Source organism: Thamnophis sirtalis, unplaced genomic scaffold (assembly GCF_051295495.1).
Source record: "Thamnophis sirtalis isolate CommonGarterSnake01/CBP01778 unplaced genomic scaffold, rThaSir2_p1.2 scaffold_11, whole genome shotgun sequence".
Classification (NCBI taxonomy): domain Eukaryota; kingdom Metazoa; phylum Chordata; class Lepidosauria; order Squamata; family Natricidae; genus Thamnophis; species Thamnophis sirtalis.
Window position 1 is genome coordinate 36332786 of NW_028261391.1, and position 17898 is coordinate 36350683.

The 17898-nt window shown below is 34.2% G+C and overlaps 1 protein-coding gene across 2 annotated transcripts in view; it reads left to right on the top strand.

Annotated features, from left to right (window-relative positions):
• Positions 1-17898, top strand: part of LOC106548573 (glypican-5) — a 319942-nt gene that overhangs the window by 124017 nt on the left and 178027 nt on the right. Inside the window, exons 4-6 of one of the 2 annotated variants that reach the window (XM_087725521.1) lie at positions 1128-1258; positions 4370-4429; positions 5275-5400. In XM_087725521.1, the coding sequence (XP_087581647.1) occupies positions 1128-1258; positions 4370-4429; positions 5275-5400 (317 nt within the window). The remainder of the gene's footprint in view (positions 1-1127; positions 1259-4369; positions 4430-5274; positions 5401-17898) is intronic. The other variant, XM_087725522.1, reaches the window with a different exon arrangement.

Below are 17898 nucleotides of genomic sequence, written 5' to 3' on the forward strand. Positions count from 1 at the left end.
TCCACCAGCTGCAATCATTTGACCTTTGTATCGCTTATTCAACGTTTCACTGGAGTGGTTCAATTTCATTGAAATGGATCCATGAAGTGAAGCAGCATGGTGCTTTTACTTATGGTTCAGAGCAGTTGAACTTTGCTTCAGCAGCTTCTCTGGCTCTTCGTTGGTCTTCTGTATATATACAGCACATACAGAGAAGCCATTTGCAAAGTAGCCAGCTGGAATGGATCAGTGCTGCTTTGACATTTCACATGAAGCATGTCAACCTCTGTTGCTTCACTTGTAGTTTGGGAACCATCTCAAATTAAACAATAAGATGGGTTGTGCCTATTTTGCACAGGCCTATTGCTTGTACCCATGTAAAGCTTCATGGATATATGATTACACCAGTAAGTATTCTTACTAGTCAAAGGCAGCAAAATCTTGGAACATTTATTCTAGAATTGGATTCCTAATTTATACCAGCCTGAGGATTATGCATCCTGCATTGCAGTTCCCTTTCAATGTAATTATGGGAGGGGAAAAAGATTTTGCCCTTCCAGCTCAGCTGAGTTTCAATAATATTCTCAGTGATCATAATTCTATAGCAATTTCCTGTCTTGGATTGTTCCATTAAACCCAAACCGTGGCTCATACTATCTTTCCCCAGTAATGGAACATATGATCTAGTGCTGAGTCAAAACTATAAGGGTGTAATTAAAATGTAAGTACCTTTTAGTTAAATAACATTTTGTTTCCCCTTGGCCTCTTTTACTGCTTAAAGTATTATTCTTAGTTTGCCACTCCAAAACAAGAGCAACCTTGATCTAAAAAATACTGACTATGTATGGTTGTGCAGATCTTTGGATTCAAAGACAAAAATATGGATGGGTATGAATATACCACCTGTTGGCAGTTCTTTCAACCCAGGATTATGCTGCAATTAGGAAAGGCAACTGTGTGATCCTTGGAAAAGATGCAGCTGCTTGAGGGGGCTGCTGACAGGTGCTATGTGAATCTCCTTGAGTGATCCAAAGGACCTTTTCTCCTTCAAATGCAAAACTCTAAGCAACACGATTATGCTGTAGCTTTGTATTATGTTTGCTAGTTCTGATCTGGTGTCATTTTTTCCCCTTCCTGTCTTCTTACAGGTAGATAAAGTATGTGGACATCCAGAAGAAAAAGAAGTGAAATCTTTGCCAGACAGCATAATTCAAGCAAAGGAAATAGAGAGACCACCTCAAACAATGGCCCACTCAATAACTATTAACAATAAAAGGAGGTAATTTGAAAAGAAAAATGTTTCCTTATAAATTTTGGGTGAAAGCTTCCCCAAATGATGATGATGAGAGTAATTCTGATTCTCCCACATTTTCATCATGTATTAAAGACCCTTGATTTTCAAACAGATGAAAAACAAACTGGAAAGAACTGTCATGTTTTACTTTTTAATTACAATAAATGAATTAAACAAATGTATATTAACTGTGGAATAAAAGCCTATCTGTAATTAGTATTGAGTTAAATATATAGAGTTATAGATCTTTAATTAATCTAAGGCAATCCAGTCAAGGAGCCATTGATTTCAGTAATTGATGGGCATAAAACCTTGAATAGAAAATCTGACAATAAATATCTTGATTGTAAAATCAGTTGTAAAATCAGAATATAGAATAGAAAATTAGCAAGGCTGTAGCTTACACTAGTGGACTGCCTACAGTTTTCAGGTTTCTAACTAAGCATACACTGATGATGAAAGGAACTGAGATAAAATCAATAGTAGAAGCATGGCCTAGAGGTTAAAATCTTAGATATTTCAGTAATTTGCAACTGGCAATGTAAATTAACATCAGCTCTGAATTACTGAAAATTCTTAACTTTGTTTAAATAGTAGGTCCTACTTCAACCACTGACTTAGACTCAGTTAACTTAAATGATTTTGCTGTCACTTGCTAAGATATCTGAACCAGCTGAAGTGAGTGATTCTTAAGTGAATTGGCTAGTTGTGTTCTCCACTGCTGTAGTGTAAATCAGCAAGTGACAGCTAAATAATTATACAGATAGAGAAAAAAGTTTATGATTGCCTTTTACACCATTTTCCAAGATGGTGATATTATCAGTTTAAGATTTTACTTCTTGGATTCCTTTGCTCTATCCTTATGGCTAATGTGTCTTCTCAAAATAGTAATTTCTTATTTACTGCTGTTTGCCTTTATTTTCCATTTCCCATATCTTTCTAGTTTTGTGAAACCTTTTTCTCTGGGACATGGCTGGCTTGTTAGAAAGTTTCATGCTGTTCTAATTAACCATAGCTATGCATGCAATGATATATCCAAGCAGAACCTGGGAGTGGCTGTTGTCTTTCAGAAATGTATAAGCAATGTAAATACCTTTTTTAAATATACCTAATAGTTTCAGTATTAAGAGACAGTGCATTTTGAAATCACAAGGGCGAAGGCATTACATGCATGGTACTACATCTTAAATCTGTGACTGTGTAAAAAAATATTTCATACACTTGGCTCATTTTTTATTTTTTATTTTAAAAAATAGCGAATTATAAAGGTGATATTCTGGGCAATATAAGCATCTTCTTATATATTTCCCATAAGGAATACTGTAAACAAGGCAATTTCAAAAATTGACACAGTGTCAGACCCCATTAGTACTTAGATAGTATATGACTCATCTATCAGAGCTATAAACTAGATTGCAGCTAAAAAATTCCCTGAAGATATTTGGTGAGCAGTTCTGTAACGCTGCCAACCTTCTGCTTAAATTGTTGTGTCCATGTATATACCAGAAGTTGAGTTTACATCAAGGGCTTCTATATCTTGGGGCTTCTGAAAACTGAACTGTTCTGGACGTTACTACCGTGTTTCCCCGAAAATAAGACAGGGTCGTATTTTCTTTTGACCTCCACCCCAAAATTTTGCTTGGGCCTTATTATCAGGGGACCTTATTGGTTTGGGTTGCTGGGTGGCTGCACTCTTGTGAGTGGGCAGCAGTGAAACAAAGTCGCCATGAGGTGACCACACTCATGAGCAGCCGCTCAGCAACCCCCCTTTCTAGCTGGGCAGAGTGCCACTCTGTAATATTCCAAAGGCGCTAAGCCATGTGGCACTCTGCCCGGCTGGAAAGAGAGATTGTGTGAGCACTTGTTTTGCCTCCAGCTCGCATGCCTCCCAGCTTCACCATTCCCAGCTCTTCCTGCAGGGACCGCCGCCATGGCCCCACTGCCACCACCATCGCAGCTCTGCCTGGCTGGAAGGGTGCATTCCTGGGTGGCTGCTTGTGAGAGAAGCTGCCCGGTAACCCTCCGCTCCAGATGGGCACAGCACCACCTACCAACCTAGCAGTATCCCAAAGGCGTCAAGCTCCTGCGGCTTTGCACCTTCAGGATATTGCTAGGCTGGTGAGTGGTGCTCTGCCTGGCTGGACGGAGGTTGTCCAGGGGGCTTATTATTGGGGAAGGGCGTATATTTTTGCCCACAGGAAAAATATGGCATGGCCTTATTATCAGGACATGTCATAATTTCGGGGAAACACGGTAGTTCAAATTTGTAAAGTTTTCATTATTCCAATTTCTTTCTTTATTTCATTTTATTTATAGGGTAGTATATCTTGCCACAGTGACTCTGGATGGTAAACGAAGTTTGAAAGTTTAATCCAGAAATATACATCATTGTAAAAAAGAAACACAACACATAAAACAAAATGTGCTGTCAAGACAGTCTTTCCCAGGATTACCTATAGACTCCAGGGACTAAACTTGAGCATGTCTTGATATGAACTATGTGTTCCACCACTGACATAAAATTCTTGGGAATACATTGTGATACTTCATGCTTGTTTAAAACAAGCAAAAAGACTTGTACTTATTTGTTTATCTATGTAGCTGCAGCCATTTCATAATACCCAAGAGGCAGCTCAATTTTATATTTCCTTATAAACCAGCTGATTTTGGGTGCCCCTGAAAATCATTGTTTTCCCATCAAAAGTATTTGTTTTCATCCATATTTCATGTTTTATATAGTTCTCAGATATAATGCTTTTAACATGACATTTGGATATGTCAGAAATAAAAAGATTTATTTGCATTATTGTATGCTTTATTTTATAGTCATATCTATTTTTTTTGTTTTTAAAGAAATAAATGTATTTCCATAAGATTTAGTAAACAATCCAAATCCTCAATAGAGGGGGCATGGACTACACTATATTTAAAGTATAGGTTGAAGAATATTTTAATAGGAGTTATTCTTTTCTGATTTAATCCTGTGCATGTTTATCTTTTCTTTCAAATAATTTATTACGTTTTGTTTCTCATTTCTTTCTTTATTTACCTGAATTCCCTCTTTTCCCCTTGGCTATTCTCCTTGGCCTATTCCAGTTCTCTGCCTCTGAAATCTTCAAAGAATGACAAATCCAGAAGTTTGAAAAAAATGTCTCGGTAAGAATGCAAAGAAGTCAACATACCTTTGTCTCTTCATTTTAATGAAGGGTCTTCATACATTCTAAAAAGAGAAAGGTTCATTTAACATTACCATAATATAATTTTAATATTCATTTATCAAGTTCGGGCAAAGTATGGCTCTCTAAAAGTTATTAAATTATGACCCCTAAAATCTAAATTGCAAAATACTGTCAAATACAAATCCAACAGGTGGATACACATTTCAGAGTTTGATTTGTGTTTTAGAAATTATTTGGGACAAACTTTCCTCTCTGCAATTTTTAAAATATCAACATACCAACAGGGTGGCATAGATATGAATAGGAAACAGATTTATTTAGAGATACTGTGCATCAAGATGGATATCTGTTTACACTGTCAAATAAAATATATTGTCCAACAATTCCATCTTTTTTAAAAAATGAAAAATTTAAATGAAATGCTAAGATGTTTCAATAGTTCATGACAATTCATGTAAATACTATCTTTACTTAAGAATTTTGAGCTACAAATTTGGCTTTTGCAACCCATTGGATCTTCTTTACTTTGTTCTCTATCATGCTCAGATTTCTACATAAAAAGGGAGGCAGAAATAATATATTATTCCACTTCAACATTACTTTAGCTCATGAATTTGATCAATTGACATCTTAAATATGATTTAATTTGTCTAGTTCAAGTGATGAATTAGAATTTAATGAAGTATGAAACAGCTATCTCTTCATCCACTTTTTAAAGAAACTTGAGGGATCTTTGAATCTCAACTATTGCATTATTAAGAAGAAGGAAGAAATAAATGTATAGTTAATGATTTTAAAAAATATTCTGTATTTAATTTCTAGGGAATTTATCAGTTATATGAAACGATCCAGAACTTTTTATGCGTCTTTGACAGAAAGGCTTTGTGAAGGTGATCTCGTGATGAAAGACAGCTCAACTTGCTGGAATGGTCAAGATGTGGTAGAAAGGTAATTGTGAAAGATTTCTAAAAAATACTAAGTTTGAAATTCATCTGTTTCCACTGATCTTTCTAGTATGATATTCAAAAAGATATTTTAATTGGATGGATTTCTGGATTGGGAATACCACTTGAATGGTGCTTTTCAAGTTATCAAAAAGAGATATCTTATACTTACAGTATGTTGCAGAAGTGTCTTCATCTCTGAAATCTGAATGACCTCGCTTCTTCATATCATAAACTGTTTCCAACTACAATATATTTGGGTAGAAACATTAGTGAATCTCTGAGTCTATCAACAAGACAAGCCAACTTGGCTGAGAAAATTGTGACACAGTTTTTTTAAATTTGCATTTAAAGAGATAATACGTAAATCCTAATTATTCATGAAATATGTAAGTTTAGATTTTATGCACTTCTTTCTAGTTCTTCTGAATCATAAAGTTATAATGAAAATGAGGTTACGTGTTAAAGGGTAGATAAGGCATATTAGCTAGATCTTCGAAATAAGTTCACTGAAAACAAACATAGTGTTATTTTAGCTGGTTGATAAGGAAACAAATGAAATAATTTATTTTGCAATTTTGGTGAGAGTTTTATTGTTTCCTGGTTAAAGACTGAAATGAAATACAAGAGCTAAAAGATGAATAAAGTAGATAAAGAATGGCAACCTATATTAATCATTTCCTTCATATTAAACATTGTAATATTTCATTTGATGAGATGTTCCACTGCAATAGTTTTTGGATACCGTTGAATATTCATAATTTATTTTATAGCATTTTAAAAATGATATGATCATATTTTAATGTTTTAATTTATTTAAATGTTTTAAAGATTATAATTTAAAGTTTATAATAAAACACACAAAAAATTGGGCTCTAAAGATCAAATACAGCATTTTGAATTGGATATAGAAATGGATTAAAGCCAGTGTATGTAGCAAATAGGTTTATGGACCAGGATCAACGAACAGTTCAGTTAATTCTAGTTTGAGCTAACTGAAATTTTGTAATGGTATGTGGGGATGATGTTAGTAGACAGGAAGAAGAGATACGATTACACAAATGGTCAGCCAAGTGACAGATAAGTTCATAGAAGGAACGGGCGTATGACAAATACCTAGGAAGATTTATGGTTAGTTTCTTGCATTGGAAAGGCACAATGTATTTTCATATTTTCAAGATTCTGTTAATTTAATCTTTTAATAAAATTACAGCTAGTACTTATGGATATGCTTCTTGTCTGGAAGGCTTGTCTTAAAAGGCTGATAGTTTCTAGAATGTTTTCCAAAGGACTCCACATGCAATAACAATAGCACTTAGACTTATATACTGATTCACAGTGCTTTACAGCAACCCCTATGGAGTTTATAGAGTCGGCATATTGCCCCAACAATCTGGGTCCCCATTTTATTGATCTTGGATAGATGGAAAGCTGAATCAACTTTGAGCCAGTCAGGATAAAACTCCTGGCAATAAGCAGAATTAACCAGCAACACTGCATTCTAACCATTGCACCATTACAGCTCTACGATACAATACAATACAATCTCTTGACAGATTGAGAGTTTTTTAATTCACCAGCATTTAAAAAATAAAATATGTTGCAATAAATAGGCAATGGTTCTATCTTGGAACTGTTTAAAAGGATGATATGATTTGAATAATTGAAATCATTCAAAAGATTTCAAATTTGAATGATTTTGGAAGCATCCAGCATCTACAAAGTTGCCCTTCTGGGTAGCTAAGATAATCAAGATGTAATATTACAATGTAAATCTTGCTGTATACCATAACATTATAATGAATTGCAAATAAAAAGTAAAGAAATAAATGAAAAAATTATCAATACAGTACTTTGCCTCTTTGGCCGAAAATATGAATCTTAGTAGATTGCATTTGGCAAACAATGTAATATGAATACAATTACAGAGTAGGAATAATTCTATTTTGTTTGTCAGCAACAGTACATTTCAGAAAAACAAACACAATCCTGTGCCCTAAATGTTAGCTATGAAAGTATGATCCCAACAAAAAATTCCATTTCCTGATCACAAGATTTGTATGGCTTTTCTTTTATTATTTTCTTTTAAGTCAACTGAAAAAAATTCCTGTTTTTCTAAGATGACCTTAAATATTATTTATGCTATGACTTATGACAATGAATGTGGGCTTAATGTATACATTTTTAAAGAGCAAAGTGGAATTTATCTACATGAAGTATTATTCTTAACCATGATTAAGATCAGTAGTGGGAAATGGGAATATTCAGGCACTGAGACGGATAATATTTGGAAAGGAAACTGGATTGTTTATAGTTGAGAAAGTCTTGGACAAAGTTATGAATTCTTTTCTTCTGTAGCAGCTCCCTTTCTTCATTTCTAAAGCCTGGTAGGCTTTAAACTCTCTCAGTAGTGGCAACAGCTGCCACAGTCATACTCCTCATGCTCTATGCAACACAACAAATTCATCCTAGCAAAGATTTTATTTTTCAAAAATCATCATAATCTTTTTTTCTAATTTGTGAATTTAAACAAATATGTACCCTTAATGAGTTAGGGCAAAGGGACATAGCTGAATGATGTATCGTGAAATTCCTGCTGAACTGGTATTTAACTTGGTGTAATCCATATAACATATACATATAACAAACACTCTTTGACTTCTCCATTTTAATAAAGATCATTTTTGTCCCTGGCAGCATCATAGCATGAAAATATTACCTATAACAATCCTTACATCTGCGTCTTTCTGTGTGCCGCTTTGCTGTGTATTTGCTTTCTAGATCAATTTTTGAACGTGCTTGCTGCCGATTTAGTTATGTACATTTAACTTATCAGAATAATGTGACTTAATCAGACAAAGGATTGTTTTAAATAAAGGGTCTTTGTTACTTGACATTGAGGTAGCATATATTTCACCAAGACAATCTGATGTCAGGTTTTACAGTTCAGTAGCTAACCAAAAGGTTACACTGAAACTCAAATTGATGCATCTTAGAATTCCATTTGAAAGAGCAAACAGTAGTTATACAGCTGTTGCAATATGATCAAACAAGCAAGGACATTTTTCATATGAAGCTTGACATGTTTTAAGCATATGTTTTTGAGCTATTGAATATTCAGGCTATATATGGATTTTTGGAGTTTACTTATGTGAAGCTGCAAATGAAACACCTTTTCAGAATGCTTCTGGGAAACACAACAGTGACTCTTTGCTAATAGATGAAGTACCATTGATGGCTGCTGTGCTGCACTCAGCGTGCCATATGTGTGATACATATACAGGAATTACTTTCATCAAAGCACAGAAAGAAGTGTAATACTGAACGCCTACTTGCTTACTCTTCTATTACTGAGAATTGCAAAATGTCTGAATTTAGATTCCATTAATTTCTTATGGTAAAATAGCAAACAATGCCATGGACTTCCATGCTGTCCATGGCCAAAAATTGCAGTAGTAATAATTTTGCTTTGCAAAACAATAGCGACAGGAGGTTCTAGTTTCAAAAAATGCCAGATGTCAAATCCATGATTGCATCCTGATTTTTATTGAATTTAGTGGAACTAAATTTTACCATTGCTGTAGGGGAATAAAGAACAATCAAGGCTACCATCCAATACTGCAACTTGCTTCTGAATAATCAGAAACAATAAATCAGTCTGGATTTAAACCCCTAATTTAAATAATGCAAAATGCATTGCATGAAGTGGGTTATGAATATGTTGAATATAAGGTACATGATAAAAAAATACAGAGAGATAAAGTGCCTGGTATTAGTATAATTTCTTTCTTTCTTTCTTTCTTTCTTTCTTTCTTTCTTTCTTTCTTTCTTTCTTTCTTTCTTCTGTTCAATCATGTCTGATTCTCAAAGACTGTCTGGACAAGCCACTACAGATTTCTTGGCAAGCTTTTTGAAAGTGATTTGCCATTGCTTGCCTCCTAGGGCTGATGAAAATGACTGATACAAGATGACCTAGCTGGCTTTGGGCCATAATAGGAACTAGAACATCGTCCTGGTTTTTTGCTTGATACCTTAACAATTATACCAGTCTCACTTTCTAGTATAAATTAGGTTTAACTATTTTTCACTACCATTTTTAAAGCTTTGGCCTTAATTTCTTTTTCTTACCATTCTTTATTCCCTTTCTATGTTTTATATAATGTAGATACATTCTCTCCATAAAACAGAATATTGCAATGGTGCTGTCAGGGTTCTAAATAGCATCCTCCAAAAAATGAAAGTCCGAGGCTAGTTCCAATTTATTGTTCCTCAAAGTTCCAATTTATTAGAAGAGCCATGATGACACATCTGGGAAAACCCAAATCTGAAAGCTCCGAGGTTTTCTTCCGTTGAAAGTTCAAGACCCTGCCTCAGCACCCACATGTCCATCACATGCCCAATCAACCACTGTCATGAAGGAAGATTCCTCCCATCAACGTCAGTCTAGGTGCAGGGACAAAATGACCTTGATTCTCTGTGAAAGAATGTTATTATGGCTACACAACTCCCATGCTCCATACAATCCCACCTCCCAGTTTCCTATATGTTTGAATATATAGCAGGCTTGAGGCCTACTGTAAAAGATGGCTTCCAAGCCTGGCAGGTGTATGTTTTAAACATGTTGCTTTAACCAAGATAAACTGAGGATAGGAGAAACCCTTGTTTAAAAATTGCTTGAACTATGAACTTCATAGTGGAACCAGAACCTTTTAAAAATTAACAATAGTTTTGGATCTAAAGGCAGGATAATTCAGAGATTGTTTCATATTTTTAAAATTATGTTTTAAAAATATAGGAGCCATGGAAATTAAATAGAATCTATCCACAGAAGTCTCATTCAGTCATTCAATAGGTAGAAATGGCTGGATTTTTTTTTTCTCATCTCGTAAAAACTTTGTGTCTACCTCAGTTACGTTTCTGATCCCTATTTTGAAAGCAAAGGAAAAGAACATAAACCCTCCTTTTGCAGGTAACTGATATACTTTGTTCCTGCAGCAAAATGTTATCTTTGAGCCTTGTGTTGAGTGAGTCAATTTCTGAATAAGGAGTCTCTATAAAGAACCGAGCTTTCTAGCCATGCATGGATTTGTTTGTTTGTTTCTTTATCCAAGACAAACATTTTATATAACTAATAGACCACTTATGTTTTATATATTTATGACCATGTTTGTTTAAACTAAGATGAATATGGCTGATTCTGATGAGTTAGTAATAACCCACTTAATGACAGCTGATGATTGTACAATATAGCATGAAATATACATATAGTTGTATGGGGTCCTTGGTGATTCTTATAGTAAGAATCTTACACTAAGAAAAAGTCTACTGGAATATTTATAAAATGCCATACTGAAACACAATGGAGAATGCCAATGAAATTACAGCGAAGGCATCAAGGAGTCATTGGTATATGTGCCCTTCCATATTATCTTCAGAATGTATATATTCATGAAGAAACTCTTCTTCATACAATAAACAAACTGCTATGTATTGAATGTATATAGTTGTGTTAACTGTGCTAAAGTGTAACTAACCTTTATATGACCTTAACTGTTAACTGTGCTAAAGTGAAACTAACCTTTAGATGACCCCAACTGTTTTGAAGGGAAATTTAGAACATTTATATTTGGGCAGGCTTTTTTCTAGTTCTATGATTGGTTAAGGCACTGTAGGCCTAGAGTATAAATCACAGGCATTTGCCTGCAGTTCCTCAGTTCCATTTGGTCTGGTTCTTGCCCACTGAAACCCATTGCACAATACAAACCATATATATATATTCACAGAATTTTCTGGGTGTCACTCAGCTGTATGAAAAGAGAAGGCCCAATTTTAGTATTGCTGATAATCACATTTTGAAATTATAGAAATACTCTATATTACCATTTAAAAAGTCCCCCTTCAGGCCATTCCAGATTCTAATATAACCTAAAAAATACCATTGCTTTAGAACTTATGGTACTATGAATCCCATGATTGGAGTGTGATGCAAGACTTGAAACCTCTAGGTGCCTATAACAGTTGTGCATCTAGCATTTATTATTAAGCAACAGTTAAAACAGAAGATGATTCCATTCAGTTACTAGTGATTTCTAGAGCTTGGGTGGTTGTGAAGTGTTATTAACTTTTCCTTTTCTAAGTAGAAACAGAATTAACACTTATGCAAAATGCATTTATGCCTCAGAGAACTTCAGTGGAAACAGCTACAAACTCTTAGATTTAATTTTCTTCGGTTTCAAGCACGTATGTGCTTCAGCATTCCCACTTCTCTCTCCATTGCCTTTAAACCAAGCATCCTCTTAATTTCCAAGTGGGCTGAATTAGCTAGTTTCATATGGTGGCCACACATTGAGTTTTGGCAAAACACGCAAAGCTTCCTTATCACCCACAGAGGCAGCTGATTATAAACAGACTTTCCAAATGTACAAAGAGATGTCTATCTAATAAAGACCATTTCTCCATCATCTCCACTTTGGCTGTAACAAATTGTTTCCTGGACCTGTATACCTACATTTTGTTCTCAATAATAAGTTTAGTTAGAATTTATATTTTTTTAAAAATTAATGACATTCCTTTTTAAACCATTCCTACGGAATCTAACTCTTGAGCTGTTAAATATTTGGCTATTCCTCTCTTCCTACCACAAAACTTCCAAGCAGAGAATGAAAGATTTAAAAGGAATTTTACTGACAGTCATATTAGATGATAGCTGTTCCATTGGAAAGATACCATGATTCTTCTAAAAGAAGAATCAATTGAAAATGATAGGATACTTTAGGTCTCTTCCTTCCATATGTGTAATAGCTTTTCCATTTGGGCCAAACAAAGTAAAATATTTTCTGGCTACCTGGTGCAAGGTAAGAATTCAGACCAAGGTCTCTGACATGTTGATTAACACATTGCTAAGGGCTGTCAAATTCCCGGCCCACGGTCCGGATGCATTACGTGCTAGCCATGCCCATTCCTGATTTAGTGAAGGGTGGGGGAGTCCTGATATATCATGTGACGACACCATGATGCCATGAGTTTGACACCTTTGGCATAGTTGCAACCACTTCTTCCTTTGTAATTGAACAGAGAGCCAACCTTAATGAAATTGAGATTACCAGATTTAGCTTTAAATAATGACAATGCGTTCTATTATTCAGTAGTGATAACTTATAAAAAAGAAATAACTTTCTGAAGCCTCAGTTTCAAAATGAACCTAAAGGCAGGAGACAGTAGATGAAAAACAAGCTCTAGGAAAGATCAGTTGGAAAAAAAGAGTAGTAGTAGTAGCAGCAGTAGCAGTTAGACTTATGTACTACTTCATAGGGCTTTCAGCCCTCTCTAAGCAGTTTACAGAGTCAGCATATTGCCCCCAACAACAATCCGGGTCCTCATTTTACCCACCTTGGAAGGATGGAAGGCTGAGTCAACCCTGAGCCGGTGAGATTTGAACAGCCGAACTGCAGAACTGCAGTCAGCTGAAGTAGCCTGCACTGCTGCATTTAACCACTGCGACAATCATGACTTGGAAGCATGAACAGTAGAAACACATTCTGATGAATTAACAGCAGGAAGCATATCATCAAATGCTTTTGGTAGCCGGCTATATTGTATTTATAACTCTCTGCTCCATCATCTCAAAGGACAGGTCCCATATAACATGTAGCACTAATTGGGATCAGTGTTGTACTTTTGCTTAAATTGTCACATCCCTGAGAGGGCCATTCTTTTCTAAGAAGATAAAGGGGGTTGCTTAAAATTTGGAGTTTATTATTACGGGACTAATAAAATCACTCAAAATTAAACAGATTAAATTTATGTTGACTTTTTAGATTTAATCATATGCTTTAATATTTGTGTCCTCAGCTTGAATTTTGATGTTATATTCATTATATTAAAACTACTCCTATAAGAATATAAATATTACTGTGTTGAGTTCAAAAAACTACATAATATTTTGAATGTTGCTATTGCACACAAATAGTATTTATATACAGTGAATTATACAAGGGACTCTATGACCTTAGCTTCTTTTTCCTATCACTATTTGGAACAAAACTAGATTACTAGAGGTCACTGCCAAAAGAACTTTGTATTTTACATCTTGCTTTGTTTTTTTCAAATTAGCTATCTGAAAAGATTCACCTTATAACTGGTAAGATGTCCCTTGCTTGACCATACACTTTACATGCATTTACTTACTTACTGCACCTTGACCCTGCATCTTAATTGTTCCACAACTGAAGAATTTTGCCCTTTTCTTATTTGAGAAATATAAAAATTCAAGAGTTCTGCGTGAGCTATTATGGTAAATTGACACAAAAATTAAGATGAACGGACAGAGAAATCTACCTGCAGCCTCTGTCAGTTTTTTTAAATATATTTTCTCTTTGTGTTTTGCATAGACGTCTACCTATGTGCCATTTTCAAATGTGTGTAAAATATGTATAGGTTCCTGGTTAGTTGCAAATGAAGTAAATATAACATTAATTTAGTCTGCAGTCCAGAGGTTCATAGAACAGTGACACAAAGATGAATTTTCCAGAATTCTGCTTCTGAGACTGAAGGGAATGAGTGAACTTCATTCTTGTCAGGGAAATTTCATATTGGATGCAATTCTCCCACCTCCTTCATGGCAAAGCCCAGTGCCAGGAGGTAGAGAAAGAAACACAGTGGAGGATACAAAGATGCACAACTGCCTGGGCTCAATGAAACCAGCATGCATGTTCTTCTATATTCCAGGGTACGCAACATTAAATATTTTGATCTCAGTTGTTTCTTACCAGCCTAACATTGTATGTTACTTAGAACATTTGATATTAAAGTAGTGTTTTTCAACATTTGATATTAGTGTTTTTCAACATTTGATATTAAAGTAGTGTTTTTCAACATTTGATATTAAAGTAGTGTTTTTCAACCTTGTCAACTTTAAAATGTGCGGACTTCATCACCCAGAATTCTCCAGCTGAGGTTGAGAAACACTTCATTAGAGTATTTGGAAGAAGCATAGGATTGCTTTAGCAAAGAACAGAATAATTATTTTGAAATGCTTGACATATTTCAGGAGTGCTAATCTACGCTAAGTATTTCAGAAAGTGTATGCATTTTTTGGGGGAAAGTATTTATCATATTTTTGGCTAGATATACAAAACCGCAATAAACATGCCTTATTTGGAAACATCAAATTATGCCAGTGTTAATTAAAACATGTTGTTAAACTTGAACAACATAATTTTTTTATCACCATTAAGGATTTATCAATGTATTGGCAATCATCAGGAACTATTGATCTTAGAAAAATTAACTGTTGGGGTTCAAATTGTAAAAAAAAAATCCCTTCAGAAGTGTATTTAATGCTAAATTGCTAACCGTTTTTATTATTATGTTATTAGTCACATCATAATTAACTTTTTTAAAAGAGATTTATTAAAATAGGGCAAATTTATCCCTCTTTACATTCATAAAACCAATAATCTAATTATTCATTTATAAGTACTTGCAAAAATGTTATGTCTAGGAAGATGGTTTATTAAATATGCCGAAGGTTAAGTCTTTACCTGGTCAAGACTTATTCATTACTACAACTGCTAAATTGTGTATTAGATTTTAGTATTATTTGAATAATGTCACAAGAATTGAAATGCAGAATGTGATTACCCCAACTTCCTCAAAAAAGCAGGAGGTCCTAATTTAGCTATCCTAGAATAGAAGAAAACAGCCTATAATCCAAGGGCCCATTTTGATGGTTTTTAAGGAGTCCTAAAATCTTGACTGCTCAAAGCTGGAAGCGTAGATTCTCACATTCTGAGTAGCAGATGAAATGCTACTAGAATATTAAAAACTAGGCATATCAGAACATATTAGAAATAATCTACCTATTTTGTTGCCTTTATTACCCTGTCCTTTTGCTCTAGAATTTGTAATGATAATTTATTATGCTAACTGCAAATTTCTACATGTGTGCTCTAAATTTGGCTACTATATGTATGTTTAGTGGGATTTAGGAATGTAACGTAACTGTAGTTCAATAAATGGATATGTTTGTTTAGTCTTCAGTTGCTGTTAATATTTCTGCAAAATAAGGGAGGATGGACATTGTATTATTTTGCAGGGAAAATCTACTCTTAATTCATTCCACTCTGTGTTGTTTTAAAAGGAGTATTTTCTGACAATAGAAAATAAATAAAGGGTTTTTTAAATAAAAACCCTTTGCTTTTCTCTCTTATATTACAGATTTAGATCCTGGGGGAATCTGCAGACACTAGATCAGAAATAACCGAATAAAATAATAGTGAATTCCTTGGGGTTAACTTCACTATAATGAAATTCGTGATATAGAAATCGTTATGCATTTCCAATGGTGAAAAAACACAGAAGTTCAAGAGTTGGTTGCACTAATTCATTTTCTTTTAAACTGTTTAAATTGACAGTTGCCATGGCTTCATTGTAGTTGATGCTATTCACTTTGTGGGGATAAATCCCTATTTGTCCTGAGATTTGCTTCCCTCCAACCTGCTTTGAAAGAAGTATTGTATAAATTCAAATGCAAATGTAAACTGACAAATGAATTTGAATTTCAAAGGAATTTTAGTGCAAGCATTTAAAAACAAATTCAGCAGGAGGAAAAATGTCATTAAATAGGAACAGAATAGTCTGAAGGTCAGGGTCAAATTCCTGAGATATGTATAGAATGTGGGTTCTCCAATTACAACTCAGAGATACTTATTTTACTTACATTTAAAAGGTCTGAATAAAGAACAAAAACCCAAGTTGTAATGAAATAGGCTTCTAACTGCAATCCTAATAAAATGATTATCATTCACTAGTTCCACTACTTAAGTTATTTTTAAAAATCTGATATATATTCAAAATATATATATTCTGATGTATTTATTAAAAACTAGACCTCTTTGTTTTATTGTTCATACAATAGTCCTTGATTTTCAACAATTGTACCCAAATTTATGTTGTTGAGACTTTTGTTAAGTGAGTTTTGCCCCATTTTATGATCTTTCTAGCCACATTTGTTAAGTGAATCATTGCAGGTTTTTTTAACAGAAATATTTAAAATAAGTAGGCCTTGTTTAGTTCAGGTTGAGGAATCAGAATCAACAGATGTGCAACTTAGGTTGCTATTAGATCTGAAATTCAGATCATGTTTGCCTAAGATTATTTATTTTATTGAATTTTATTGAATATTAGAATATTCTTTTAAAAAAATTGCCTAGTAGAATTGCACAAAATCTAAAAAGAAGTCTTAATTTGGTTGATATTCTGTCCCAGTGGTGAATTATAAACTATGCACTTGTATGTACTGTGTGACATTGGGACAAATATGTAGCTCTCTTGGGATAAATTAGATGTTGCAATACCAGGGAGAGCTCATAGAGCACGCTCTATTCCTTACTACTATTGTAAGGATTCCTGAATAATTTATAACAGATGACTGCACAAATGTACATGGGGTTCTATTGACAAATAAGTCCCTGAGTGATTTAAATCATTTTATACGAACATGTCTGTTCTTATCCTAAGAGGGTTGTGGTTTCCTCCTGATTCCTACCCATTCCCATAGAATGGATATGCTAAGCCTCATGTTAAATTCTTAAAAGAGCTCTATTAAGTTAATAGAGAAAAATATTTCAGTTGTGGGCTAATGGAAATATTAAATAACAGCAAGTACCAAGTCATTGAATTATTTCAAGTACATCAACTCTTGTGGAGGAGCTTAAAAAAGAAGATGTAATGTGCAAGATCACCAATTTTTACAGCTTGTTGACTGTATCATTGCTATAGAATAGGTGGAAAGAAAAGGCCTGTTAATAATATTTTGTTAATTTCCATATTCATATTATAAATATCATAATTATATCATATATAACTGACCTAGTCATGAGAAGGAGAGTAAGGCAGCATAAACTCTTTGCAAACAATTGCTCACATCTTATCCCACTCACAGCACTCCAAAGGTATTGATATTGATACTGAAGTTTATTATCCCTAGTTATTTCCTTTCCTGGAGGATGGAGGATTTGTCCCTTTTTATTATTTCAGAGGGTATTTTTGTAGTGTTATCCAAGTATGTGATTCAGAGAAAATATTGAAAAGCAATAAAGATTGGAAATGCCAGTGATGGTGAGAGAGATGTTTCACTTATGGATCTCTGCAGATCTAGGACCGGTCAGATATTCATGAAAGAAACCTCTTTGCCCACTTTTATCTATGCCACTTAATTTGCTCCTTGGAATTTTGACCCGCATGGAGAGACAGTCTATTCTAAAATTCGGGACAGTACTCCACTTCTTTTTCTAATTTTATAAAAGTAGCATGATATTTTAGAAAACACAATAGCATAATAGCAATAGCATTTAGACTTATATACTGCTTTATAGTGCTTTACTATTTTCTCTAAGCAGTTTACAGAGTCAGCATATTGCCCCCAACAATTTGGGTCCTCTTTTTACCCACCTCAGGAGGATGGAAGTCTGAGTCAACCTTGAGCCTGATGATATTTGAA